A 26,819-nucleotide genomic window follows, 5' to 3' on the forward strand; every position below is an offset into this window, starting at 1 on the left:
CGTTGTTTCTATTGTTTTCGTACATAACAATCGTACTTGGTTTCGGATATATTGAGTTCATTATCGTTGTCATCATATCATTTCTATGAACATATTGATATCCAAGTCATGCCCTGGCTCCTCCTATGCCATCGCTAAGCCACAAACAGTCTCAACTCCGATACTGTTCATCCACACCCGAGGGATGCTTTAAACAGGGCAGGTCTAATATGGGTTAGTATAAGCTCGCACAGCAGTAGTGCAGAATCAACATACAGCACCGCAGGCGCCACAGCTCTTTCCAGTGCCGTCAGCGGCGACACCGCACTTGGGGCAGGCAGCGTGTCCGTTCATTGTTGATGACTTGATGAAGTAGATCTGACGGGAAGTCAGCAACCACCAAGGTCCCCACGAGAGATGCAAACAAAACACAGCCCTAGCCTACCTTGATCGAAGTAATTTGTTGTTTCAGCGATAATATTTGGAAAGTGGGAGAAGTGAAGTAAACCGCGTTGGGCGAAAAATTGCTGACTTTTGTACCCCGCCTGACTGGTGCCCCGCTTAGAGTCATTCGCTCTACTAGCTCATGATTTGATAGGTAGGTAGCCCTGAAGATAGTCTAACGGCAAAAGGAAATCACTGATAGAGATCTTCAAGAACGGCTCAACTTCGCCCACTTTTGTTCCATAGCTCTGCAATGCGAGGTAACCTAACCAAATCATAAAGCAATACATATAGCGCGCATATTAAATTTCAAGACCGGTGACGATAGGTTTTAGCGCAGACTACACCTGAGGTCTACCCGGCCTAATGGTCCCTTTTGCTTTCACACTGTCTGTCTCACCCTCGCCCTTTTTACTCTTACCTGGTTCGTTCACATATGGGTTCATGGTATCCGCATTAGAGAGGCCTTCCTGCTTGGCTGATATGCTTCCGGGGCCATTGGGCGCACCCATGCCTCGAGGCTATGTGAAAGTTAGATATGCATTCTCCCAATACCCTGGATCGTTAAATGATGATAACGCGAACCAGGCCCTGACGACACAATAAAAGAAGGAATAACAAACCACATCACCACCAGAAGATCCCGATTTGATATTCTGTACTCCAGCCTGGGTGGCCTCTGATTCCTGACTATACTCTTGGTTTGCTCCACGTGGTTGTGTATGAGGCTTGCTGCTAGGCTTCTTTGTATCACCTCTCTGCCACAGGTAGATTGATATTGGTAGCCCGAGACCAATTGATACCAGTAGCCTATTGAGAGCGATGAAGTGTAAGTCAGATGCAATTAATGTAGCATATGTTAAAATGGAGACTAACCACCGGGGGTTTTTTGCCTGGCCACTCGGCTTTTCGCTGGCGAAACATCTTCGACTGAAAGCCGGCCCAGGTGATCGAAGTCCCACAGATGGGCGGATATGCTGTCTCATTGCTGCATATGGAAATGAATGGCGGATGTAGTTCATACTCAAGGTCCAAAGATAAGGATACAGGTAAGTAATACTTAAAACGAGGTATATTGGAAGTATGAATGAAGGAAAGTTGAATTTGGTGAACTAGAGCAGTATATGAGCTCAGGTGTGCTTTAATTGTTACATCATTGTAGCCTCCCGGATTTGTTTCCAAGGAATTGTACCAAGCTTACACTTACGCTAGCCATAAAACTTGATTATAGCCCCAAGATAATGAGCCAAACCCAAGCCAGATGGAAAACAAGATATTATACACTGATCATTCGCACAAACCGATCACCAAGGGCATTGGCCGCCAAAGGATTACCTGCAGACACCAGCTCTCGATCCAACGTGGTACCGCCGGTTATTTCATGTACACCCTCCACCATGACTGCACCTTCATTCCTCAATGCCGATTCAACCTTCTCGACCTCCCCACCCCATAATGTCTCCATAATATTCTCTTCCACATCGCTCCACGACGTAATTTTGTACCCATCATAAACAAATGACCCATCTCCCGCCTTCTTCGTACTCAACAAGGCGTAAGGCCCATGACAAATCACAGCCGTTGGCTTGTTCTCCTGATGGAAATAACGCAGAATTCGTCCCAGTTCTGCATCCTCTCCCAGATCTTCAAGCGGTGCGTGTCCGCCTGGGATGAAGACAGCCGCGAAGGTGGCCAACTCACTGTTACTGATAGTACTGAATGGTCGCGGCCTACTGAACCCATTCTCGCGTTTCATGCGTTCAAGAAGATCGTTTGCGCGTTGACGTTCATAGAAGTTGCCGGCATTTGCAATGAGCGTTTCGCTGTTTGGGTCTGGGGCGGGTTCATGACCTTTCGGTGAAGCGAATGTCACCTCATGGCCTGCGTCGAGTATTTTGTGTAACGGCTTTGTGAGCTCTTGGAGGAAAAAGCCCGAAGGCTGCTCGACAACCTTGCCAGCATCGTGTCCGCGGGTCTTTTTCAGAGGGAAAGAGTGCGCGTCACTGAGGACAATGAGAACTTTCTTAGAAGGCATTGTGACAGGATATAGGCTGGTTAGGAACCGAGACTATCATAAATCATCGAAATGGAAACTTGCAAACCCCCCGACCTTTTATATTTGGCAAAATAACAGAACAGAAGTTGGCATAAAATGACATCGAGATGACGTACCGAATCCACGAACACATTGTAGCCACCCCGTCAGATTGACATATCGGACAGTAATCTGCTTTGACTAACATGCTCAAATAAATGGTGGGCGGCAAGGAATTGAGCAGATGGTCAATCTAGGAGGTATTGTACCGAAGTTTGTAACTGCTTGTGCACGGATTGCATGGGGGGTCGAGCTAGTACCAGTGCGACGTGGATCAAGGGATCAGGATACTTCTATTGTCGATTTGGAAGAGATTTCATAGATGGCCTAGAAAACCTAGCTAGATTAACATCCATGCCGGTTTTTTCAAGAAACGCGTCCCAGTTTGGTTAGAGACGTTTGATTTGGATATAGACTGGGCAAGCGCCGTGGTAGGGTTGCTGGCAGCTAACAGCGTGCTCCCAATAGAGAAGACATGAATGATTAAAGTTAATATTCGGAAGCAAGTATAAGCCGCAGAATATAAACAGGTGTGCTGTAAAGGAAAATAAATTCCATCGCAGTGTTGTTGTACGGAGACTACTTTGCGTTTGTGCGCACTCCGTCGTCACTACTTTTCACCATATCGGGTAGAGATACAAAATGTGTAAACCGACATGCATATAAGCTAAGCAGTGATACAATCATGCTATTCACTGCTTGGAAGTAGGTGGAGCGATTCGACGCTTCGAATCAATTCCCCAACGCCGGGCACTCCAAGAACGCTCAGATAACCAGCAGACCGTTGATCTATTAATAAAAGAAGGAGCATTAATATATACAAAGCTTCGTCATATGGATATCAATAGGTACTGTTTCAAACAGAAAGTCAATGCTGGCCGGGTTAACGTGCTCTCGTGCGTAGAATTGGTCCATAGGGGTATCTACCCCAACAGGAGGCTTGACGGCTTCCGACCATTCTGTGTAAAATATAAGTGAAGTTCCAATCATCTCGATTGTCAGGAAAAAGCGCGCTAATCACAGTGAAATTGTGGCGAAACAGCCGAGATCAACCAGTTTCAGAATAAAGACAGCCCGAAGTGGGCTGCAGCAAAAGGCGTCATTCATAAAACCCGATTTTACCCAAATTCGACAAAATTACCCTCTGTGTCCTTTGCCAGTTCTGTAGCTTTCTTCTCCCATGCTTTCAAAAATAAAGCTGGGTATTTATTCGCCTTCTTTGGCAACCCTCTCTGTATATGCAGAAGATTAGACGCAGCAAGAAGATAAGCGTGTTCAAATGTATCCCACAACTTGTGTTCGAGAGTTCCCGTGGCTGCTGGGTTGGGGAAATAGGGGTCATTCGCTGTCACAGCTGTGACCATCTTATCGCAGCAAGACTTCCAGCTCTCCTTTAGGTTAAGCTGGTCAGCTTTATCGAAGTCAAGCATCCATAGATGCACCTGCCGTCTTTTGAAATCACCAGCAGGGGTCTCAAAGGGTTTCACCGTCTTGAAGTTCTCAACAACGGTGGGAAGTTCTCCATCTGCTGTCGCACTACCGAGTACGAATTCCATGTCCATACCGTCTAAGAAAGCCCTCCAGTGGATAATAGCCAGCCCAACAGCCATCTCTTCAGAGAATTGAGTAGCTTCTAACTGGAGTTCCTCTATCTGATCGAGATAAAGAGGAAAGTTCTGAAGGCTGAGTACTGGACTAGAAAATTCCCACTCTCCTCTTCGCTGCCCAAGGTATGGTCGAACAAGACATGCCTTATTATCCGGGTCTTGGTATGCAGAACGGCGCAATTTCTTCGGAAAATAGAGGCGAATGAGAGCTTCACGGGAGGGCTTGGGAAGCGGCAGGATCCGCTGGACTTGGAAAATATATCCAGTTTGAGTATCATCTGGAAATCGTGACAAATTCTGTAGCCACCAGTTCTCCAAGTCATTCTGACTGATCCACCCAGTCACCTCAGGCACACGAGGAATCGAGACATTCGGGAATATTTCCTGAAGAGAAGTCTTGGTCTCTGTTACTGCACGGCAGGCAATGTTGGTCAGATTTGCGTCGTTCCACAACGAGTGCTTATCGCTGCCTTTTTTGTATGCAGATTTTGTTCCGGGAATCTCAAAGACCGTGCCGCATGTTCCTCGCCCGATCACAACTAGCGCAGCACTCTGAAACCATTTCGCCCGCTGCATACGCTCTGCGAAGCTTAGAGAGCTTGATATGACAGAATGCACGCTCAGGGTCCGTCGAAGTATGTCTTGATCTTGTGTTGCAGCATCTGTGACTGCTAACATTTCTTCTGTGGCTCTCGCTAGACGAGCATCTTCAGACAACTCTGTGTCGTGGGAAGCCACGGAATTTTCAGAGATCTCGCGGAGATGGGCAGACATGGTTGTTGTTAAGAAATAAGAACCCCGACGATAGATTCTGGTACAAGTACTCCGTACTGACCTGACGCATTAGAGTTTAATCCATGTATTTTTGATACATCTGCAGATGTAGGAGTACAGTGACTGTTCATGATTTTTTAACAGTCCCTAAAGCCCCACCTATATACCGCCTTCCTATACATTCTATACCGCCATACACCAGGCTGGTATACGCCGTACTCTGCGGTGACGGCGAATTACCAATTTCGATTTAGCGTGCCTCTTTGGGTCTAGCTCCTTCCACGTGACTGATATCGCCGTGCGTATTTCTATAAAGTTGCCTTCATCGCCCCGACTGTTACTTGCTAAACGTTTCGCCCGTTACGGCCCCTTTCCTACTATCTGCGTCCTATATGTGTCCTGCCAGTAAGGCATTTTTGCTATTGATCTAGCTCGCCGAGCCCTACCGCCCCCTCGGTTACCGGCACGAAATGACTAGTCCTTTGCCCTCGTTCGACCTCTCGAGCGCTCTGTGTGTAGCTTTGCCTCGCCTATCCCCTTTTCTATACTTAGAATCGCCGAATATACTCGATATAAGGTATTTTTGCCTTTAGTCTACCACGCTGAACTATACCTCTGCCTTAGGGATATATCAGCCGGCTAGTCTATTGTTAATCTATTGCGCCCTTTGGTTTTAGTTACCCTAGACCCCCTGTAGACAATTGCCTATATATAGCGGGTCTATAGATCTGCCTTAGGGTATGGTATAAGAGTGAGAGCCTTATGGCTAATAGTATCTAATGAATTTTGCGCTAAGGGAAATGTTAGTTAAAACCTATTAATTATATATTTAACTAGACGCTCCTCTCTAGAATCTATATAAGCTAAGAATATAAGCGCCTATAAGAGCTGGATAATATGATTAACCTCTCCTTTCCCTACTCTTTATAATATAAAGCTTCTATAGTGGCTATATTAAGCTACTTTAATGATCTCTAAAATCGTTTACCGACCTCCCTAGACCGTTTATATACCTCTGTTCCTCTTAATCCTTTATACTATAATTCTATTTTCAGAAATAGCTAAGTAGTGTTACGAGCCAATTCGATTCAGAAGAAAAGAGTGCAATTCAGACCAAATTCTAAGTACGAAGAAGAAAGGGAAAAAGAGAAACTATCTGAGTGCGCGTTCTTCCCTTCTTATACCCTTGCGTTTGTCTTCGCTTAATTCCGTCCGACCACTTAGGAAGGTACAAGGACATAGTCGTTCCTTCCTCGTTTGGCAAGTACGATCCTTCCCAGATTGTCACAAGTAGAACTTAGCTTACTAAGTATGCCTTGTCCTTGACGACCCCTTTAATGTGGTTATCCATTTATAGATACGCTAAGATGGATGGATAAGATAGTAGGGAGTGAATCCTTTAATATGAGCTATATATAGAATAGAGGCGATTGGGTAGCTTTAATCTCTTGGTTAATACGTTAGAAGTGTCTTATCTACAGCTATTAGTTATGGAATGACTGGTTAGTAGAGCTCAATTGACTGGATGCCTTATGACTAAAATTATTAACTTTACAATCGATTAGAATAGAGGACTAGATAGAAAAAAAGAAGAAGAAATAGGAATAGGTCATATAGACTGGAGATAGAGGTAGTATATCTTTATATTAGTCCACTCTTCTGTGTATCATCCTTTGTCTCGAGTTATAGAACAATGGGTAATGTAAAGGTATACGTTATGCAGGTGTAAGGCCTGTCAACCGGGTAAGATACCAAGGCCTTTTTGGAGGGAACACAATGTATTGATGATGTGCCAAGACTAATTCTTGGAACAGAATCTTGCTTGGTCGGAGGTCACGAGACAGTTTGCACAGAAATTCGCCGGGAGGAGTAAAGGGTCCATACAGGTGTACTGGAGCACGACGCTCAAGAAACAGAGGCGTTCTTTGGCGGATGCCACGTAAGAAATGCCATCCTAATCGAACTTAGACCACTCCCTCGTTTTCTCTTGCACCAAACCACAATGTAAATAAATTAAGGACTATGAATTGTCTTTTCGAGTTAGTTTTGCCGTTTCCGATCTGGCGAAGAGACTTACTGGACAGTCCCGCGGAAAATACTCATGCTCGTCCCAGGGACAGTCTGCTTACTCCTAGGAACTGGCGAGATTTGCTTAAAAAATGCCTCGCCAGACAGAAACAAACATCAGGCCGTCATATCCTAACGTAAAAAAACTAACGTAAGGGCTGGACTGGGTTTAGACTAGGCACTAGAGACAGTGAGCTGACTTTTTGATTGCCTTCCCCTGGTTTCTATCTAGCATCAAATGGCCACATCTTGTCCGCCTTTGCTACTGTCATATCTTCGCCACGCGACTCGGCTTCTTTGGCAGTCTGTATCCATTCATCATACGCTGTGCGATGAGCAACCCTCGCAGTGTCCCATACATCATTCGGGATCCACCCGTCAGAATTTGTATCAAGGTTGTCTCTTAGCCATGACTTGAGTGCTTGAACAGCCTCAAAATCTTCATAGTCTTGAGCATGCTGCTTCAATTCCGCTTCTGTGGGGGAATATGGACACGAGCGCTCTAGCCCAAGTTCCACCCAGCGAGCTGAAAGCTCAATTAACTCTTGGCGGACAGCGACAGCGGAGTCTCTCCAAGTTGTGTGACAGTAGTGGAAGAGTCGAAAAAGAGTCGGATCAAGTAATCTTGCAGGACGAAGCTTAGGAACAAGGGCTGTCATGACCACATCATATGTCTGATAACAGACAGATGCATCTTTTAATTCTCGTTCCTTTTGTCCAAAAATTTCCGTTTCATTTTGTTCATTTTCGAGTGGATCTTCCTCGGGGATCCTTGGGAGTGCAGCGAAATCAGGTATCTCATTGGCATACATAAAAGCGGGCTTAATGCTGGTTGATTGCCAATCTATCAGGCCAGTAATAACGGTTGGTTCTTCGGCAGAGACGTAGATATTCCTCTTGTGAAAATCCGGGTGAAGCAGAGCTGGTGTAGCAGCGTCCTGAATGCGTTTATCTTCAATCAACTTTTGTATTACCTCTCGACTTATTTTCAATATACGGATGTGATCTTGAATTGATCCTTGATATGGGAGAAGCTTGCGATCATTGACGGCTTCTTTGGGCAAACGAGAAAAACCGGTATCTATCAAACCTCGATAATAACTTGTGAGATCTCTCCAAGGTCCGCAATTGGGGCTTGGGCCACAGTAGAGTTCATGTTCCCCTGGATTTCGGTTCCAGAAAACCGGACTGCAATGTGGTCCCACACAGAAGCCCTGCTCAAAGGGAATCTTTGAGTCTGAGTCTAGCGGCGCATCTGCGAAGTATAGACTTCCATAGGCCGGGAAGTCTATGGAAGCCATCTTTTTCATTGTTAATGAAAGTGCTTTGGTACATAGCATATGTTGTTCCGGGTTCATTTTGTGCCACTGTTGATATAATTGAACACCTGTCACATACTCCTAGATAATATATTCAGTTCCAGTTGGATTAGAAGGATTATCATTCCAGTCGAGAATTTTCGGTATTGGAAGCGATATCTTGGATTGTACTATACAGACATAAATTCGTAAGCATATCAGCCATACCCTTAATGAAAGGAGATGCGGCTTAGCCTTACAATAAGTTATCGTTGCAACTTCAGAGTTGGTCGTTAACCTTGGCGGGCCAGCAATACCGGTAGGTACCCTTGCCACAACACAAGGTCCATTGTCCATTGTTAAAAGGAAGACTTTATTGAATCCACCTTCTCGCTTCTCATATTTGAGAACGCTAGTGGCTCCTAGACATATGTGAACAGCCCGCTCACACAGCGCTGAGAAGTCAAACATAACGTGGCGAGAGTTTCGCTCGAGCTCGTCCCGATTGAGCCATCTTCCACCGGAATACGAATGCGGATCATGTCCTACAATACAAAGTCAGTGACATACTAACTTGTTAGTCAATTCCGGTGAGTGTAAGCTACTAACGACGAGTCAGTTCTTGCAAATCTGTTCCTGGGGATGTGCTGTCGAGCCAGGTATGTGGCGAAGGTGCGCTGTTCTTGTTTCCCATCTCGGATAATGGTCGAGATGGGCAACGAAATCGACAATGCTGAATGATTGGCGAAGGGACTCCCAATCGCCGCAAGACTCGGAACATATCAGACTGCTGGTCTCCTTTTTCCGGATTGTCAGCTGCAGGGGAGCTCGAGATTGGAGATGAAGCGCCCCTTCGCCTGTCATGCGGCCGATTGTTTTGCCGTCTTGGCATTCACCGATTTAATTATCTGCCTTGCCGCCCACGCCTTACCGCTTTTGATTTGGGGCGTTGATATATGATAAATACTTACTCCTATAAGGGCGCTAAGCCTAACTTGGCTAGTATTATATTCAATGCTCTAACGCGAGCGCTGGGTGAAAGGACCACGATTTCCCCTCAAAAGACCACGCACAATCGTGGTCTTTTCGCCGTCACCCCTACTTACTCTGTACTATTATGGTGTTTTAGATAGGCAGAATATTATATAATTCAGGCTGTTAAAACTTATGAACAGTCATATATTGTACTTGGCCTAGGAAAATAAAGTTTTGTTTACCAGTCAGCTATCACTAGATTAGTACTGGTACATAGTTCCTACTAACTTCCTAGTAGGGAGTCGGGGGCTAGTAACTACATAACCTTGGAAGATGTCCATAGTCAACTAACAGTTGTTAGCCGTGGGATGGTATGGTATGGGTACTGTAAGACGGCTAGTTACCTGGTCTAAACTGAGGCACCAACACTAGCGGCCGAAGGCATACATACACATCACAAATGCCATCTTCCCTTCAACTGTCTATCTCCACTTCCTCTCGTTTCTGAATTCCTCTATGACGTTTAGCTAATATAAGTCGGTTTACCTGGTTCTTTATTTTCAGATTGACTGTTCAGTGAAATGACTATGTTAATTCAATTTGACAATGAGGACGGAACTTCTTCTCGTCGAATAGAATGAAATATCCTAGAACATGTTCTTCGGTTCACATCAAAAAAGACACTCAAAGGCGAGAAAGATTGGAGAATTCTGCTGGAGCATGGTAAGTAGGGATCTTCATATCCAGATCGGCCCCAGAATAGCCAAGGTCCTCCGCAACCAAGACTGCGCACTTTTCACCGATAAGGAGAGCGGTCTATCGGATATAATAGTCAGTATTTGGCCAAACCCAGAGTAACCAACAAACATAACACTCACGCTGAAAGTGTTGCAGCCCACATTGTCGGGGCAGATAGACAAGTCGCAAACCTTGAGGCCCTTGACACCATGCACATTGAGGCGCTCGTCAACGACACCTCCATGGGGTGCAATGGAATTACCCTCTCGCGGAGCCATACTGCATGTGCCAAGGCAATGCCAAGTTGTCTCAACGTGGCGGGAAACTGCAGCAAAAGCGTTAGACAATATGATCCGGGGCTACCAATTACTATGCTTGATACTTACTCCACTTCTCAATGTGCTGGATATCTTCATTGGTGTACTCCAGCGAAGGACGAGCTTCGTGTCTATTGGAGTTGAGAGTTGAAGCCGAAGGCTGCTTTCCGGGTTCCAATGGAGTGGTCCAAGAACCTATATTATTTGATTAGCTAGACGGACGGGATAACTCGACTGGAAAGGAAGACTATACCGTGTTGAATACCAGCAGAAATATGGTTGGAGCCGGCATATGCCTTGGTAGTGGCCAAATCCATATCTTGCGCCCGTGCCGATGAGTTGAAGGCGAACTGAGGATGCATGGCAGTGACCTCTCCAGCGTACGAACCCATGCGCCGGGCGGTCTCACGAGATTTAATATATCCCCAGACCAGAGGTGCCATGTCACGTTTGTCATTCATGAAACCTGCATCAAAGTCCGGGACTTCGTAAGGGTCAGCCGACTGGATGTGGGTGTGACCGCGCGAGAAGGGGTATTCCTATTATGTTGTCAGCTTTGGCTGATCTGATTTGGTGACTTTGAACCATACCAGGAAATGGAACATGGTAAAGAACTTGCCCGGAGGCATGTGCATGTGGTCTCCGAACCAGCTATCCGTGGGTTAGCCTCGTGGCATTCAAAACGAAGCGAATGAGGTGCTTACCCAGAAATGATCGAGTAATGCATGACAGGCTTATCAGGCTTGTTCCTGAAATACGACTCATACCCCTCTGTAAAGTCTGGGGTAGGCCACTTCTTCATCTCGCCGAGCTCTTGCTCCGTAGGCCGAATCTTGACCCCGGCATCGATACCGTTAGTGGCCAATGGACCGGTGCCCTTCTTATCCCATTCATCGAAGACCTTTTTTTGAACTTTGGGATCTCCACGAATGAAGTCGTCAAAGGACTCGACGTCGGGCTTAGCGCGATAAACGGAGAAAGTAAGGTAGTGGTCCTGGAAGTTTCGGCCGACGCCTGGTAGGTTGACCAGGGGCTTGACCCCAGCCCGGCGCAGCTTCTCAGGATCACCAAAGCCGGACCGCTGGAGAATCAGTGGAGAACTCAGTGTACCCGAACTAATAATGATTTGCTTTCGGGCCTTGAAGACCCTGCGAACTGGCTCTCCGCCGTCAAGAGGCTTAGTTGGGACTGTCACAACTCCCACGGCACGACCATTTTCAACAATCACCTTCTCAACTTTGGTATTGCATTGGAGATGGAGATTATTATGCTTGGCTCGGGTGCTGTGGACATAGGCGTGGGCTGCATCACTTCGTCGTCCTAATACTGAGTGTGAGAGAGGTAATGATACCGATGCAAAGTTGGATCTTCGTTCTTACCCGTATCACGGTTGATCCACTTCAACCAGTGTTCCGAACCGTGGCTGTAACATTACGACTCTTCGTTAGTAAGATAGAATAGGAGATCTATCGTGGAGCTCGTACGCAGTTTTCAAGTCTTGCAGGTCATCAGTGAATGGAATTCCTTGCGTCTCAGCAGCACGAAGGAAGTCATTCTTGATCGGATACGTATAGTTCCCAAATGAAACCTTGATGGGTCCGTCAGTGCCATGCAATTCCGGGTTATTGCTCGCACGTTGGTATGTTTCGTGCTTCCTCATCAATGGAAGAAGTTCCTTGGTTGTCCAACCCTTTGCTTGAAAGTCGTCATAATCGGACGCGGATGCTCTGGTATACATCTTTAATGTATTCAGCTTAGGATCACTGAGTCAAACTGTCAGATTGGTATCACTTACCATAAAGTTGATAGAACTGCCACCTCCAAGAATGTTGGCACATGGAACAATAGCCTGGCGACCATCTAAATGCTCAGATGGCCTGGAGTGATAGAATGATGCCGTCTTTGAATCAAGCTTCATGTTGTTCGGGTATATACCCGGGCGGTACACCCTAGGTTGAAATGAGAATACGTTCATTAAGACTGGTAGCCTCGGCATTCTCACCATTGATTGTTCAAGTTATCCTCGCCTGCCTCAATCAACAAAACAGACAGGTTGTGATCAAGATTCGCGAGGCGGCCCGCAGGGACACATCCCGAGCTGCCGCCACCGCAGATGATGATATCAACTTCGTCTGGGATAGTCATAACTCTGAATATGTTGACAATATAGCAATTGAGAATGATTATGAAGAAAGTGCTCGAGGGAATAAGTAGACTTCTGATGGGACCTACCAGAGGGGCCTTATATAGCTGTGCTTGTGTGCCCGTGGAAGTATCTACAGAGGCAATTTCCCCATCTCAACCCATATGCACAGCCAATAGCCTTCTACATTGACCCCGCGCGCGGAGACAGAGTTCAAGTACTGGAGGGTGGCTAACATCAGACTCATCTTTGTCAAAAAGTACGTTGATCCAACGTACTCCAAGTAATGTGTTGTCCAGCTCTGTCCAGTCAAACACACTGTATCAGCATGTTGAGAATAACAAAAACATGACCATTGCAGCACATTGAAAGAGAAACTGCTGATCATTATGTCCTATCTTTCAGGTTGACTATCTCAAACAGCCCAAAGCCAATACCTCCCTGAAGCGCTTTCTGTGAAGTTCCCCGCATTTCATGTACGGCTGGCATCAGCTCATTTGATTGCCGAGACCAATCTCTTACAGATTCTATACGAGGAAAATATCTCCAGGAATATTTGCTATCCCTTTACCCCCATTCTCCTAGGCGGGGTATGGTCAAGGAACGTCTGCGTGGGGGATGAAGAGTAGTTTGTTGAACTCATCCGGCAAAAGACGAGAATATTAGTTCTCTCGATATTATCCTACGTTACTAGCTATACCCATTTATATGTACATATCCCTGGCTTACGGAATTGTATACCAGGGAACGAATCTGCGTTCAATGCCATATTTTTAGCTGTTTCTCTTCCCAAAATTTGTTGCGGAATAATCGGTAATTGCTTCAAACTCTAAAGAACCGTATATAACAGAGTCTAATGAAGTGAAGTGATATTATGATTCACTCAGATTCGGATTGGCCGGGAAACATGATTCAGCCTATAATGTGGCGCTCTCTCAGTGCATTAGTCTACTATCCCCGCACTATCAGCGCTCTAAATAGTAATTTTGCGGGGTAGACCTGTTGGCGTGGGGTATAAAATCTTATTTACGCAAGAGGCGGCAGACGGAAATTGCTACTGGAGGAAATTGGACACATCACCGGGAAGTGCATGGTACTCAGACATCACTATAGGCTAGACCTTTTCGTGGCACTCTCACTTGCAGCATGGTATAGCCGAAATCCCGTATGATCCTTATTTAAAAGTTAGTTCCACTCGATGCGTTTAAGAGATGAAAGCAACGGGGCGGGGAAGGATGTAGAAGTCTTGTGAGCAGTGGCTCTTCGAAGCCCTAGAGGGTGGAGTCTATTCTTGTTTTTCGCTATTGGTCATTGGTGAGGTGCCTACGATGCCTCCATGAATGGCTTATATAACAGCAAATTCAAGAAAACTAGCTCCTATACTTTTTGCGGAGTGAAGCAAAGCAACAATGAATCATAATCTCGATGTCATGTGAACATCCTCTTCTTCACTGGGGTCGAAGTTCATGGGAAACTATGCGGTGAAATGTCCTTTGGCAGAATAAATATAGACTAGGCCTAATTTGGTTAGATTGTGATCATACGGTCACGTGGGCCTCTCGGGCATATCCCGACGGTCCATACCTAGAGAACGAACCATCATTATCTTTCCCAGAGCTTCTACAGTCATACTTTGCGTAGCATTAGAAGTTAGAATAAGTCGCTTTGCTCTGCGACGACTAATTACTGGTATGAAATATAAAATGTTCCTGACTATGAGAAATCCCTTGCACAAGACTATTGTTGGCTAATTGATCAACGGGCTCCGTAAAAACCATTAAAATCAGGCATGGCTGTTGGCCGCTATACACCTTCGTATCTTCAATAAATGAAAAGAAGGTTTGAGAAAAGTTCAAGTCTCATCAGGCAGATATCTAGGTAAATGGGTGAATCCAAGAATGAAGGCTGGTGTTACGATCGCAACGTTTGCTTGTTTGTTTCTTTGGTTGTTTACATTGTCTACAAAGTGGTCAGCTATAAGAACTGGCTGTTTCCCACTTTGCAACTTGCTTCTTCTTTCTCCCCTATCTTAGTTATTTTGAATTAATGCACTCTTCCATCTTTGCAAGACTTGGCTCGTCACAGCTGGAAGATTGGAAAAACTAGAAGATAGGATTATGAGATTCGACTATATAACCAACTCACACTGAAGAAAAGAAGGGAAAACACAACAAACTAAATCCGGAAGAAGGAAATTCTGTCAAAAAACTATCAAAGGGATTCTTTGGACGCCTTTTGCGGGGCTATCATGTCAGCTAAGTTTTTCCAAACTTCGCGCTCAGATTGACCTAGGCTGTCTGCGATCCAGCTTTTCAAGACAGCTTCCATCGAGTATGTACCACTTGGTGGGCGATATATAACCGCGGAAATATCGAGGAGCTCCATGATCGCCCAGTGAACTCGTGAAAGGGCAACAGAATCCGAGCTTTGCCGACGAGATGTAGATTGAGAAGTGTTGTAGGCTTTCCCATTCCGTCTGATGAGTTTTGATGTGGGATATCTCTTGTGGTATCTCCGTCGCTGCTCCCCGCCAATAGTCCTGGATGTGATGATTGCTTTTGTTGCTGTCTCCAAAGACATGTGTCTATTGGGGAAAAAGGCGAAAGCGTTGAGGAGTTTGTGTGCATCCTTGGATGGCTGATCTTTTTGTTTTCGAATTTTTGCGATAGCCACTTCAAAGGCCAACCTTTGTAAATCTTGCGAAGGATCTGCTTGTGTTTCCCTTGTCTGTTGCTCTTCCAAGAGCGCCAGATAGTCTTCTGGGGTGGAAAAGCCATTGCGCACCGTGGCACCCACATGGGCTAAGGCAAGGGGTAGCGCATTGGAACCAAGTTTGCCAATGAGATCATTACTCCACGCAAGATCCGAGACAAACCAAGGCTTCAAGAAACCCGCGGCCCACAAAAGGAATTCCTGTGAATCCTTAGTGTCCATCCCTGAGATATGAACAGAGGTAGCGGTGTCCGATTGGGTTGTTCTGGTCGTGATAAGAAAGTGTTTTTTTGTCACCGCAAGACGAAAGACATTTCCATTTTGTCAAATCTTCAGCGCCATCAATGACCAAAAGCCATGGCCCATGAACCCCAGTCAGCCAGTTAACCACATCTGCCGCCTGTGTTGGGATGTTGAGGCTCTCAAATCGGTTGTTCTCAACATAAAATGCTGAGATGTCATTAAGAACATCATCAATCCAAAGAACGCCGGAGTGACTTTGAATAGGGAGTAAGATATATATGAAGCAGAGTATAGGGTAAAATCCCTACCAAGTCTTGTACTTCTCCGCAAATTCAGAACACAAGTATGTCTTTCCTACTCCTGCATCGCCAGATATATATATCATTCGATTTGAGTATTCGGGGCCCTCAACCAAAGAAGGGTTGAGCTTTTGCAACAAGTCCTCGAATTAATCATTCCACTCTCGATAAAAGTCAGTGGCAAGTCGAGGAATGGTGAATGGCTTGCTTTTGTTGGGCAAAGAGGTGGCCGTGCCAACCTGCTGGGTGCCAAGCTCATTGGGTAGCCGAGATTTTTCCTGAAGCAGCAGCAGGCGATCAATCTTGATATCAAGCTTTTCCTGGAATCCTTTTTGATAGTACCTAGGTATGAATGGTTAGCCAGTAACTTGATATTGAATTACGGAAATCTCACGTATCCATGGCAAGCAGCAAGGAGCCAATGGAGGATGCATGGGAGGATACCCGATCTTGCAACCGTCGGAAGAGTCGTGTGTTGGCTTGTAGCCGTATGAGCTTTACCAAACCCTTATGGTTCTTGGAAAACGTAGAGCCTGTTTTGCCACAAATACTTTGAAGCTTGTCGTTGATTATCTTTGCAGTCTTCTTGAAGTTGATAAGTTTTTTTTGGAGGCCCTCGCAGAGAACCCTGTAGCCATTAGCACTTACAGACGAGGGATCTGTGTGTCTCAAGATAAGTTCAGCAGGATTTTTGGTCCGACTGAGAGTGGTCCTCAGTCCATCTGCCATATCACGGAGATAACCTAGCTCTTTGGTCACAATCAATTGTCGGCACTCATCGAAAATATTGATCACAAACACCAATGCGCGTGTGATGCTAATGACCGTAGCAACAACTTCCATGTTTGGTAAGATCGGAGAAGTGAGTGAAAATAAAAACCCCCGGATGAGCGATAGTACTTACAAATTATATAGTATAGCCTTTTACGTGCTGAACCCATTTCTTTAGTACGTCTAGTTTCAACTATAATTGATAAATCGTGTACCCCATAGTCACAGATTCTAGGTACAATGGTTTCATGTTCCAGTATGCGACCATATCAACATTTCGCTTCAATTTAATAGGCTATTTGTTGTCTGTCCAACAATCGTCAGGACTGGGCTTATTATTTCCTTTGTCCACGTAAAACTCACGGTGATGAGTTAGATGTCTCAAAAAGAGAATCAATAGTGATTGCTTCAAAGAACTAGATATCCTCTAAGTTCCATGTGACGAATTTCATATCGGATTCGCAATGGCGCGAATAGCAGATAGTGGATATAATTGTGTGAATCCATTAAACCTTCCGCTTCTTGTCTTTCTAAGTGTACGTATTACACCTGTAGAAATTAGTGGATTATGCCTTAATCCACATTCTGATTACTTCAAACCAAAGGCCATTGTCGACCGCTTTGAGAGACTAAGACAATGCACTCTAAAACAAATTGTCGCAATTTTCCTTGTTTGGTTATCTTGCAACGACTCTCTCGATTGAGAGGGTAGGACATTCTGAATCCTACAGTACTAGGTTCTTTGTGTATCTGAAGATATCATGATAGGATTTGATCAAGCTAAAGTACAAGTGAAATTGCAAGAGACCCAGAGTATTCATCAACAAGAGCGAACTAGATATGTAATCCACGAAGGGGTGAGGAGTTCAAGCAGCGACAGAGGCAATGGTAAGATACTTATCTGAGAGAAATAGAAATGTAGAACACGAGGTAGCATTAAGCAAGTATACAGCCATGTAAATGAATTTTTTTCTCCTCCCAATACCAACCTTCTTCCTCCTCCTCCCAAAGTTCAGGGAAAATCATCTCTTTTCCCATGTTGAAGTGCTGGCAACGAAGAAATTCTCGATATGTCTCGACTTCAGAACGAGTTGTCGATGCCACGCGGCGCACTTGGTATTCACTGAGGAGGGGCTTCTCATCGACAAGCCGTATATCCCCCCGCTCCCAAAGGTTCTTAAGAAGGCGCGTGCGTCTTTTTGCGGCTGAGACTGGCCATTTCTTCCCTTCTGGTTCATATATATGTTCGGACAAAAGCGACATCTCTAGCACTCGGAAAAAGCTAGCTGGGGTGTCGATTAATCGAAATCTATTCAAGTCAATGCCGGGCCAAACGACGTAGCGTCGTTCGTAATGCAAAGGGTCGTCTTTTATCATATAGTTTGTTTGGAATTCCTCGTGCAGGAATGTTGAGAGGGCCACTTTATACATTTCGTTAACCGGATCGTTCGGGCTGAGAACCGGAAGTTCAATAGGATCCTCGGTCTTTGAGCTTTTCAGTCCATCAGTGTCGTCAGAATTTGAACTCAGTAGGTGAATCTTATGCACCTCTGGCATAGGTGCAGTTTAGCCGTCGTGGGTTTTTAGCCAATCTCGGGGAAACCCCTTAGGTATTTGAGCGTTAGACCACTGGGGCTCAGGCATATCGAGGAAAGCAATGGTGAATAAAGTATGAGTTTTGGAAGGAAACGGTAAGAGGTAAGGAGGGAGGCTCGAGATTGGGAATAGGTATTAGATTGTCGATTGCGAAGGACATCGTCTTATTTACAGCTGCATCCGAGGAGAGCTTCCTTGCAAGTCCCATAAGAAATGCCTCAAGGTAACGTCGGTCCCGAGTCCAGAAGGCCGAAGTATAAGCTCAAAGAATCAATTCCATTTTTAGCATTGGAACACGCATCTAAGAACTAGGATCCAAACCAGACAGTTTCATCAAAGAGTCTATGTGGGTGCTTTTAAGATTTGATTATAAACTCTCTAGCCAAGAAGATAATATTAGACCAATGGCATGTTTGGAAAAGAACAGCATCTCCGAAAACCCAAAGCTGATCATGTCGACTCCAAAGAGATTTAGACCGACAAAGAAACCAAAGATGATTCACTTTGGTCTCTTGCTATTTCTTGGTGGACTCCATTAGAGGCTTCTTTGTGAATAAACACCAGAGGGTAGTCGATTTCTTTCTTTGCGTGGTTGATCTTGAGGACTTCAACCTACCAGATTTCCATCTGCTGATAGGTGGGTTAGAATTAGATTATCGACATATTTTGAACAAGAACAACAAAGTAATACACAAAGGAAAGTAAAGAACAACATCCCCAAAATCCCAGGGAATTTAGGAACTGGCAATTGCAAATAAAACCAAAGATGCATAAGATCTTGAGGCCTTGGCACTCCTTAGATAATCTCGGGCACCTGACCTCAGTACATACCGCCTTTCTGATCGGGTCGAGGCAGAATTCTGCCACTTGCCTGGTCTTGGCAAGGTCCCGGTATATATTCTGCCGCTTGATTCTTCTTCTGCCTTAGAATTAAGGCTGGAAGAATTAAAGTGGTGCCTTATGTGCAAGGCAGAATAAAGCAGAATCAAGGGTCCTATTAGCCAAAGGGGGGTCGAATTAGCAATTGGAGGGGTCCCTGTAACAATCCCTTTTTGTATCCTGCAAGGTTGATTATACTATGGAGTACTCCGTGGTTTTTATGCCTTTCCCCCTTCTAGTATCTACGTCCTCGACTGGGCCTATGTCGGAGGCTGGAGCCTATGTCGGAGCCGACCACGAGTGTCGGAGCCGGCCTCGTGGCCTGTCTCGGTTCTTATCACAGCCGGGGCGGAAAGTGGAGTGAGGGTGGGGGAGTGGGGAGGGATTCGGGACGATCTTGGGCTCGGAGTTAGAAAGTAGATTGTATGAAATTTACAGTTGAAGCCGTCATGGTGAAATAATAACGCAGTTCGTAAAGTAACCGGTAAATAATTGATAATTAAAGGCTGTCGCATGATACTGGCGCCGGCTAGATTATGAAGTGATTCGTATAATAGATTATAGTGATCCTACAAATACGAGTAATGGGCTGTTGAGGTCTATGGGTAAAAAAAAGAGTCTTCAAAAGAGTCTTCAAAACAGGGATAAGAAAGGCCTTACCTGAAGTGGTCCAAAAGGGTGTGTGGTATAGTAATTCCCAAATAAAAATGTGATAGAAGTGGCATATTTCTGTTCATAATTAAAATGCACTTGATCTTCTCGATGACAATATAACAATAATGAAAATCTGAGAAGTCCGATCTAAAATTGCTAGTCTATCTGTTCTCTAGGACAAAGACAAAGCGCCAAGAAATGGAAAACAATCTAAGACTTCTAAACACGTTTCCCGTCAAATCCTTCGGCCGGCCATCCCTGGAGCGTATCTCCATTCTCAACATGGTCTCCGGACAGGACCAGAGTATGCTCTAAAAGACAAGCATCCTGGCCCATCGAAGCACCAGACATCAAGCGCGATCCAGCGCGCAGGATACTCCGATCCCCAACGTTCAAGGTATGCAGCTCGAATCCACCACGGGAGTTCAAGTGGCAGACCAAACTGGCATCATCGACAGCAACACGGTCACCAAGGGTAAGGAGGTCCGGCTCGGTGAAAAAGATGCTGGGACTACCGTTGGCGTGTATCGCACAGTCCTTTCCAATGTTCGCACCCAAGAGGCGGTAGTACCAGGAAATGTAGGCAGAGCCAGAGATCATGGGCAGGAGACCAACTCCGTCATAGCAGTCTTTGATCAACGTTTCGCAGGAAAGGAGGAATTGCCAGCGCTGGTTGTAGCTGCTCTTGTCCCAGTGGTAGGAGCCTTCCTTGCGACGGCCCACGACCGTCCATTTGATGCAGAGAATAATGCCGAAGGCAAGGGCGACTTGAACGGTGGTGATGACAGATAGGATCGAGGCGAGCGTGCCGTACAGAACGAATGGGCGCCAGGCGCCTTGCTTGAAACCAGCAGCATCACTGTAGCTTAGGACACTGCGGAGAACGAAAAGGGAGAACAAGACGGTGAGAAGCCAATACACAGTAGTGAAAATAACTGCAAAAGTGGAATAGATGACAATTTGCCACATGCGGAGGACGTAGTAGTTGGCCTCGTGGCGGTAGAAGGCGCGACCGAAAGGCTTGCATGTATCCACTTCCTGCTCAGCGATCTCGGTAACAGCCTTGTCTTTAGTTCCACAGTAGGTCTGCTTTTCGGTCGGTGTTTTCTCGTCTTCGCTGCCGCTAGTGTTGGGGCTGCTGCCACCATCTCCGATGATGGTTGGAGCGGTCGAAGTGGAGGTCGAGGTGGAACTTGGGAACTGTATAGCTTCACCACCCTTGCTACCAGTCCAGACACTGTTGGCAGGGTAGTCCCCATTCCGGCGAAGCAAAGCACCGGAGCCTATCATTGCTTGACGGCCGATGGTAGCACCGGGCAAAGCGACGACACGATCACCAACCATGGTGCCATCACCGATCACGATGCGATCACGGCCGTAGCCATCAGATGTGACCAGAGTCGAGCGAGAACCAAAAACAACATCGTTACCAACCTCAATGAGATCAAAGTCGACAGTGACGGGACCAACACTAGGCCAGTAGACATGCTTGCCAACCTTGCCACCAAGGGCACGGACAGCCATTGAAACAAATTCGTAGTGACGACCAGTAAGGCGGGTGAGTCCGTGGATGTCACCTGCGGGCAGAATCTGCGCAAGCACCGCACTCCGAATCTTTTGGCGAGTGGTCTGTTTTGAGGCAGGACCAGGTCTGGGCTTGCCACAGATGAGATCGAGGAAGAACTTGATGATCAAGACTGCAATAAAAAGCACAATCGGGCCACCAACAGCACGACAGATCCTTGCGGTGATGTGGAACGCAATCCGCTGATCACTGGTGTACCATTCTAGGGTAGACCGGAACATGTCTGCCGCAGGAGTAGGGAACTCGAGAACCATAGGAAGAAGAGCGGCCATCCAGGTAATACGAGCAGCTGTCCAGGTGATCAACTTGATTGGCTCAACAATAAAGAGAATCCAGATCCAATGAGGCTTGGGGATCTGGGAGGTCAGCAATTGGCGGTTAGACTCATCGGCGTCCCGAAGTTCCCAGCTCGACGAGTTGGGACCAATGCAGGTCCTCTCCGGGATGTCAGCACCAGGGGCGATGACAGACTTGATCCCTATCGACGAGTCTTTGCCAATGCGAATGCGCTTCAAAAGCATAGAGGTATTGCGCTCCACGCCGAAGGGGCGACACATGCAGGTATCCAAAACGACATTATCGCCAATCTCAATAAGATCATACTCGCCGAGCTTAGCGGACGCGGACATGGTAACATTTTTGCCAATCTTTGCGCCGATTAAACGGTAGAAGAGAATGCGGGACCAGTTGTAGTTGTTGAAGAGTCCCTTTCCACACACCTGCAATACCTTCTGGGTCAACCACCAGCGCGTATGGTACGGGCCCCACATGGGTGACATGCCCTCCTTGTAGCGACCGATGACGAGCCACTTAAAGATGATAGCAAAGATGGGAGACACAATTTGTGAACATAAGCGAGCAGACATCACGGCAAAAACAACCAGCATCAAACGAGCGAAGAGGTTCTCACGAATGGGAAATCGATTAGAGCACTCAGCCACGACATATGCGAACATGATCCATTGGAAGGCGCGTTTCATGGGGAAAAAGAACACAGTCGGTAACAGGTGTAGGAGCAAGATAATTGGGTTCGTGCTGCTGTATGTCTTCTCACAACCGGGCAAGTCAACTTCTCCATCGTCGCCCTTGGCAGCCTTAACTTCAACAGCTTCAATGATCTTGTGCTCTATCTCTCCAACAGTGCTGTGGTGGAAGAGAATGTCACCGGCCAGGAAAATAGCGAATTCGCGACGAAGTTGCGAAACCATTCGACCAGCACTAAGACTATCACCTCCAGCAGCAAAAAAGTCGGTAAGACGAGATACTTCCTCTGGTGCACAAGACAAGGCCACAGCGAAAATCTCACGTACGCGCTGCTGAATGGGCGACAGGTTACCATCCGAGTTGCGGGCAAGGATGGCCTCATTGATCGCGGCCGAGTCGGGGTTTCCGTAGAAGTCGAGAGGCATGGGACCTTTGAGTGGAATGATACGGCTAGGTACGAGATAGCCATGGAGGTGGTCGTGGAGCTCGCCAGGTGTCACATGGTCATCATCTGGGTTCTGGACAAACAAAATAACCTGTGCGAGCCCATCGCGCGGGTTTATTTGCACGTGCATGTCAGGGGTATTTGCTCTCTTGGTGAGAACTGAGCGGATTATTTTATCATCGATGACACACAAGTTCTTCGAGATTGATGCGCTGAGTGGAGCGCCAGTAGGTGGGCAGACAGCTTCGTAGTGCCTGCTTGCCAGGGGTGTGGCCGTGGTCAAGATATCCAGGGACAGCCGCTCTGCGAGCTTGATCCGCTGGATTTTGTTGTTTGCCTTGGGCACGCCGTCCATGTATACTACCAGAGCGGGCCACTTAGGCTGGTGGAGAATAGGCTGCAGTGCTTCGTGTATCTGGCGAAGATCCGGCCTAGTGAAGCCCGGAGGTGTGACAATAACCACACCGACAACTTCTTGCAGTACCTCGTCTGGGACAGAAAAGGCTAACGTCTCAGTAACACGACCATACAGCGGGGATTCAGGATCCTTGGCTGTGGTCAGGATTGCATTTTCCACTTCGACGGGAGAGATAATTTCACCACCACGGTTGATGACCTCCTTGCTGCGGCCAGTGATGTACAGGTAGTTGTCATCGTCGAGGTGTCCAAGATCACCAGTATCAAACCAGCCGGATTCGTTGAATGCACTGGTGTCAATCTTGCCTCCAGGGGTCAGATACCCTTCAAAAGCGGGTGATCCACGAATGCAGATGTGTCCTAGCATCCCATTTTGCTGGACAGGCTCGCCACTCTCGGTCAGAATTGCAACCTCAGGACCGACGATCTTTCCCGATGTTCCATGGCGATCAAGCTTGTAGCTCCTCGGTGGCGCGGCAATAGGCATACATTCAGTCATACCGTAACTGGGGAGGACGGCGCAGTGGAAAATATCATGGAGCTGCACGGCAAGTGTTGGAGGGAGACCACCACCAGCGTTGCAGATAAACTGGATGGCACTTTGCTTGACAGCATCGGGGCGGTGCTCAGCTTCAGCAAGAATCATCTGGTGCATTGTAGGTGTAGCATAGTACCAAGTTGGTGTCATATGAGGAGTTTGCACGGCATCCCAGAACATGCTGGGGTCAAACGAGGGGCAACATATTGTGGCACCGCCGGCGAGTACGGGTGAGAAGATACTTCGCATGATGCCACCACTGATAATGTTAGCTGTCTTCCTATAATTTAATTTGGCAGGGAACATACACATGGTTCAGAGGCATCATATTAAGACAGATATCTGTCTCGGACAGTTCGACTGACTCTATGGTAGCCATGGTACCCGCGATGAGGTTGTAAGTTGTGATGGGAACCAGCTTCTTAGTACCACTAGTACCACTAGTGAACAAGATAATGGCGATATCGTCCCCAGAATTGGGGGGATGGTTGTATGCACCAGAAGCATTGTGCGCAGAGACCACCCGGAAAGTCATGTCTTCAAGTTGCTCAATACCAAACACTGGCCGACTGCCATTGTTCAGCTGCAGCTTGCCAATGTCAGCGTCCAGCGCGACAACAGCATCAGCTTGCGAGTTTTCTATATCTGTCTGTAATTGCTCTGGCACCGTGTTCGTTGTCATAGGCACAATGGTGTACCTGTTGACGAAAGCAAGAACAGCGACTGCCATCAGAGGGCCGTTAGGCAAGATGACAGCGATGCGAGGCTTTCCATGACGGGAGAGTCCCACGGGAAGCTGGAAACTCTCCAAGAACTGCCGTATGGCAATATGTGTCAGATGCCGTCCGGTGTTAGCATCGATGAGACCGGCGCGGGAGTCTGTCCCTATTAATTCCGCAACGCTGGGGGTGGCTGCTTTGACTTGTGCACGGAGGTAGGTAATTGATTCATTGTTGTTGGCCTTGATGGATTCGGGAATGGACTTGTAAATGTCCTGAAATGTTAGGATTAGGTGACGGATGGGCCAAGAGCCGGTGTGTAGGGATAATAGAGCGGAGAGTTGACGGCAAGAGTCTGGATGAGAGGCCTCACTGCGGAGGTGTAAAAGCTGTTCTATAAGTCTGTATGACGGTCAGAATTGGAAGAAACTTCAATAGGACATCCAAAAAGGGGTGGAAAAAAGATCATGATAAATGTCACAAAACATACGAAGATCTTGATAAGTCTGCCATTGTATATATCTTTTGTGCAGATAATGTCTCAACTCAACTTGATACACAACCCAAAAAGGAGAAGTCCTTCACGACTTATATGCTGCCCCATTCCCTAGTAACACCCACTACAAACCTGATATAGACCCAAAAGTAGGAGTCCTTCACAGCTTACTGTATCCACTAACGATATCCACCCGATCCACCGACATCTTGCAAGTTACATCACAGACCTCATTGTGATCCCGAAATCATCCATGCAAAGTACGGCGGCAAGCTCGGTCGAGGCTGAGAAGAGAAAGATCCGCAGGGCATCCCGATACTCATGGTCTACCCACGGAATTCCGTTCATGGTCGGATAGATCAGCTTGTACATCACACAGCTGAGAGGATGGTATTGGTCAAAGATAGAGACATCATGTCGTCTATCATCTCAGGGCCGTGATGTGATCGAAAGTCTAGGGCCTTGATAGACATTGGAGTTTCCGGAGGCCGAATGTCAAAATCGGACTCCTGTTTCAATTGAGCTTTTTGTTATTAAACTTTCTGTTTGATATTATTCGAATTTCCTTTTGCCGAATGCAGTAATATACCGGCATGATCTTGATAAGCCAACCTTCAGGATCGCCGTTTCGAATAAACTAGCGTGATTATATGCATATTCTGAGTATATCTCTATACAATTTCACATGAAATCTCCGAATTTCGCTACATGAAGAACTTTCAATCAATGATAATGTCTCTTAAACCACATATGAAGTGGATCTAGGTAGGGCGACACGATAATCGGATTTTAGGATCGCTTCTGATCAGCAATTTAGGCCATTGCCAACACCACCGATCACATGGCTATAAAATGGGAAATGCTCACACCTACTCCATACGCTTCCAGAAGCTCGGGCTTTTGATAGATTTAGGGTAATTACTCGGGCGATCAATCAAAGTATTGGAAGCTATGTCCGGAAAGGTCCACATGGCAGCATTGGCAACAATCCGCCCTACAATTATGTAATTTGGCCATTATCATATAGAATGAAAATGATCTACACTATGTAATGCAAAACATGGAGCACACCTTTTTGTTAATTAATAGCCCACCTATCAGCTGCGTAGATATTTCAGAGTTACATACATCGTACATACGGAGTACCTCGGAGTACCTCGTACTCCGTACGGAGTACGAGGTAGATAAGTGCTGGAGAATCCACTTCCCGAACTAGGGCTTGCCAAGGCTCTTGGCAGGTAATTAGGTTACTTGGCAAGGAAATCGATCCCATGTGTTCACCTATGTAAGTTTCATCCACATTGTTTTCCACTGCGGTCCAGGTTTGGCCATATAATTTTCCCCCAATAATAGGCCGTTCTGAGATCCGTGGCGTGAAAATTCTGCAGCTTCTGCTGGACCATAAAGCTTGGTCTCATCAATAGCATTGAGTTCCCGACGTTGAGGCCGCCGATCTCAACGCGCCGATCTCAAACGCGCCGATCCTAGTGAGGGCAACGCTGCCCAATAGTCAGGATAGAGCGGTCTCGAGTATTCCGTGATTCCAAGGTTCCCATTGCGACTAAAACTGTAAAAATTCAACCCTGCTGTGATCAAGAGTAATTGACCCTGGATTACCTCCACTCCCTATGCATAGCATGCATGGCACGTTGAGGGGTAACACCATTGTATTGGCTGCAGACTGCATCATTCTTAAATCTACGATTGGAGCGCCACTCGATCCAGGTACTCAGTATGGAGTAAGTTCAACGCAGACACAAAGAAGCTTTTCCTCTCTCTATGGAGAGTGACATTGGTCTCGAATCCCGAACATGCCGAGGCCGCTCTACCTTACGTATAAGTCAGGCTAAAGCGGTTAGAACGTTTGGCTAGCCCGTAAGCTCCGACGGGTTATCTAGCTTCCTTATCTGCACACAAATTTCTGTACGGAGTACACCGTCACAGTATGAAAAGTAGCAATGGGGATCAAATCGTACCGAATAAACCTCCAGCGTATAATCGAAGATATTCATTCTAATTGGGGCCTTGGGATTTTGACGGCCCT

The 26,819-nt window shown here is 46.4% G+C and overlaps 9 protein-coding genes across 9 annotated transcripts; all 9 read right to left on the reverse strand.

The window, feature by feature from the left end:
• Positions 1-189: 189 nt before the first annotated feature.
• LCP9604111_6754 (uncharacterized protein) lies at positions 190-1,409 on the reverse strand (the record flags this gene model as incomplete). The annotated part of the gene is made up of 7 exons (XM_039074710.1): positions 190-204; positions 256-357; positions 425-598; positions 657-688; positions 845-944; positions 1,047-1,233; positions 1,300-1,409. The coding sequence occupies 7 exons, from the start codon at positions 1,407-1,409 to the stop codon at positions 190-192; spliced, it is 720 nt and encodes a 239-aa protein (XP_038927393.1).
• A 290-nt stretch (positions 1,410-1,699) lies between these two features.
• Positions 1,700-2,458, reverse strand: LCP9604111_6755 (type 1 glutamine amidotransferase domain-containing protein; the record flags this gene model as incomplete). The annotated part of the gene is made up of 1 exon (XM_039074711.1): positions 1,700-2,458. One exon carries the CDS (start codon positions 2,456-2,458, stop codon positions 1,700-1,702), a length of 759 nt encoding a protein of 252 aa, XP_038927394.1.
• Positions 2,459-3,636: 1,178 nt separating this feature from the next.
• Positions 3,637-4,899, reverse strand: LCP9604111_6756 (uncharacterized protein; the record flags this gene model as incomplete). The annotated part of the gene is made up of 1 exon (XM_039074712.1): positions 3,637-4,899. One exon carries the CDS (start codon positions 4,897-4,899, stop codon positions 3,637-3,639), a length of 1,263 nt encoding a protein of 420 aa, XP_038927395.1.
• A 2,291-nt stretch (positions 4,900-7,190) lies between these two features.
• Positions 7,191-8,267, reverse strand: LCP9604111_6757 (uncharacterized protein; the record flags this gene model as incomplete). The annotated part of the gene is made up of 1 exon (XM_039074713.1): positions 7,191-8,267. The coding sequence occupies one exon, from the start codon at positions 8,265-8,267 to the stop codon at positions 7,191-7,193; it is 1,077 nt and encodes a 358-aa protein (XP_038927396.1).
• A 99-nt stretch (positions 8,268-8,366) lies between these two features.
• On the reverse strand, positions 8,367-8,958 carry LCP9604111_6758 (uncharacterized protein; the record flags this gene model as incomplete). The annotated part of the gene is made up of 3 exons (XM_039074714.1): positions 8,367-8,455; positions 8,525-8,809; positions 8,874-8,958. 3 exons carry the CDS (start codon positions 8,956-8,958, stop codon positions 8,367-8,369), a joined length of 459 nt encoding a protein of 152 aa, XP_038927397.1.
• Positions 8,959-9,923: 965 nt separating this feature from the next.
• On the reverse strand, positions 9,924-12,439 carry LCP9604111_6759 (GMC family oxidoreductase; the record flags this gene model as incomplete). Its single annotated transcript, XM_039074715.1, has 10 exons — positions 9,924-10,055; positions 10,118-10,302; positions 10,364-10,489; positions 10,548-10,833; positions 10,885-10,945; positions 10,999-11,614; positions 11,674-11,717; positions 11,779-12,032; positions 12,090-12,243; positions 12,297-12,439. 10 exons carry the CDS (start codon positions 12,437-12,439, stop codon positions 9,924-9,926), a joined length of 2,001 nt encoding a protein of 666 aa, XP_038927398.1.
• A 2,209-nt stretch (positions 12,440-14,648) lies between these two features.
• On the reverse strand, positions 14,649-15,371 carry LCP9604111_6760 (uncharacterized protein; the record flags this gene model as incomplete). Its single annotated transcript, XM_039074717.1, has 1 exon — positions 14,649-15,371. One exon carries the CDS (start codon positions 15,369-15,371, stop codon positions 14,649-14,651), a length of 723 nt encoding a protein of 240 aa, XP_038927399.1.
• Positions 15,372-15,840: 469 nt separating this feature from the next.
• LCP9604111_6761 (uncharacterized protein) lies at positions 15,841-16,534 on the reverse strand (the record flags this gene model as incomplete). The annotated part of the gene is made up of 2 exons (XM_039074718.1): positions 15,841-16,033; positions 16,086-16,534. 2 exons carry the CDS (start codon positions 16,532-16,534, stop codon positions 15,841-15,843), a joined length of 642 nt encoding a protein of 213 aa, XP_038927400.1.
• A 3,276-nt stretch (positions 16,535-19,810) lies between these two features.
• On the reverse strand, positions 19,811-24,792 carry LCP9604111_6762 (non-ribosomal peptide synthetase; the record flags this gene model as incomplete). Its single annotated transcript, XM_039074719.1, has 3 exons — positions 19,811-23,819; positions 23,869-24,681; positions 24,770-24,792. 3 exons carry the CDS (start codon positions 24,790-24,792, stop codon positions 19,811-19,813), a joined length of 4,845 nt encoding a protein of 1,614 aa, XP_038927401.1.
• Between the last annotated feature and the right edge of the window lie 2,027 nt (positions 24,793-26,819).

This window comes from Penicillium roqueforti, assembly GCF_015533775.1.
Source record: "Penicillium roqueforti strain LCP96 04111 chromosome Unknown scaffold_18, whole genome shotgun sequence".
NCBI lineage: Eukaryota > Fungi > Ascomycota > Eurotiomycetes > Eurotiales > Aspergillaceae > Penicillium > Penicillium roqueforti.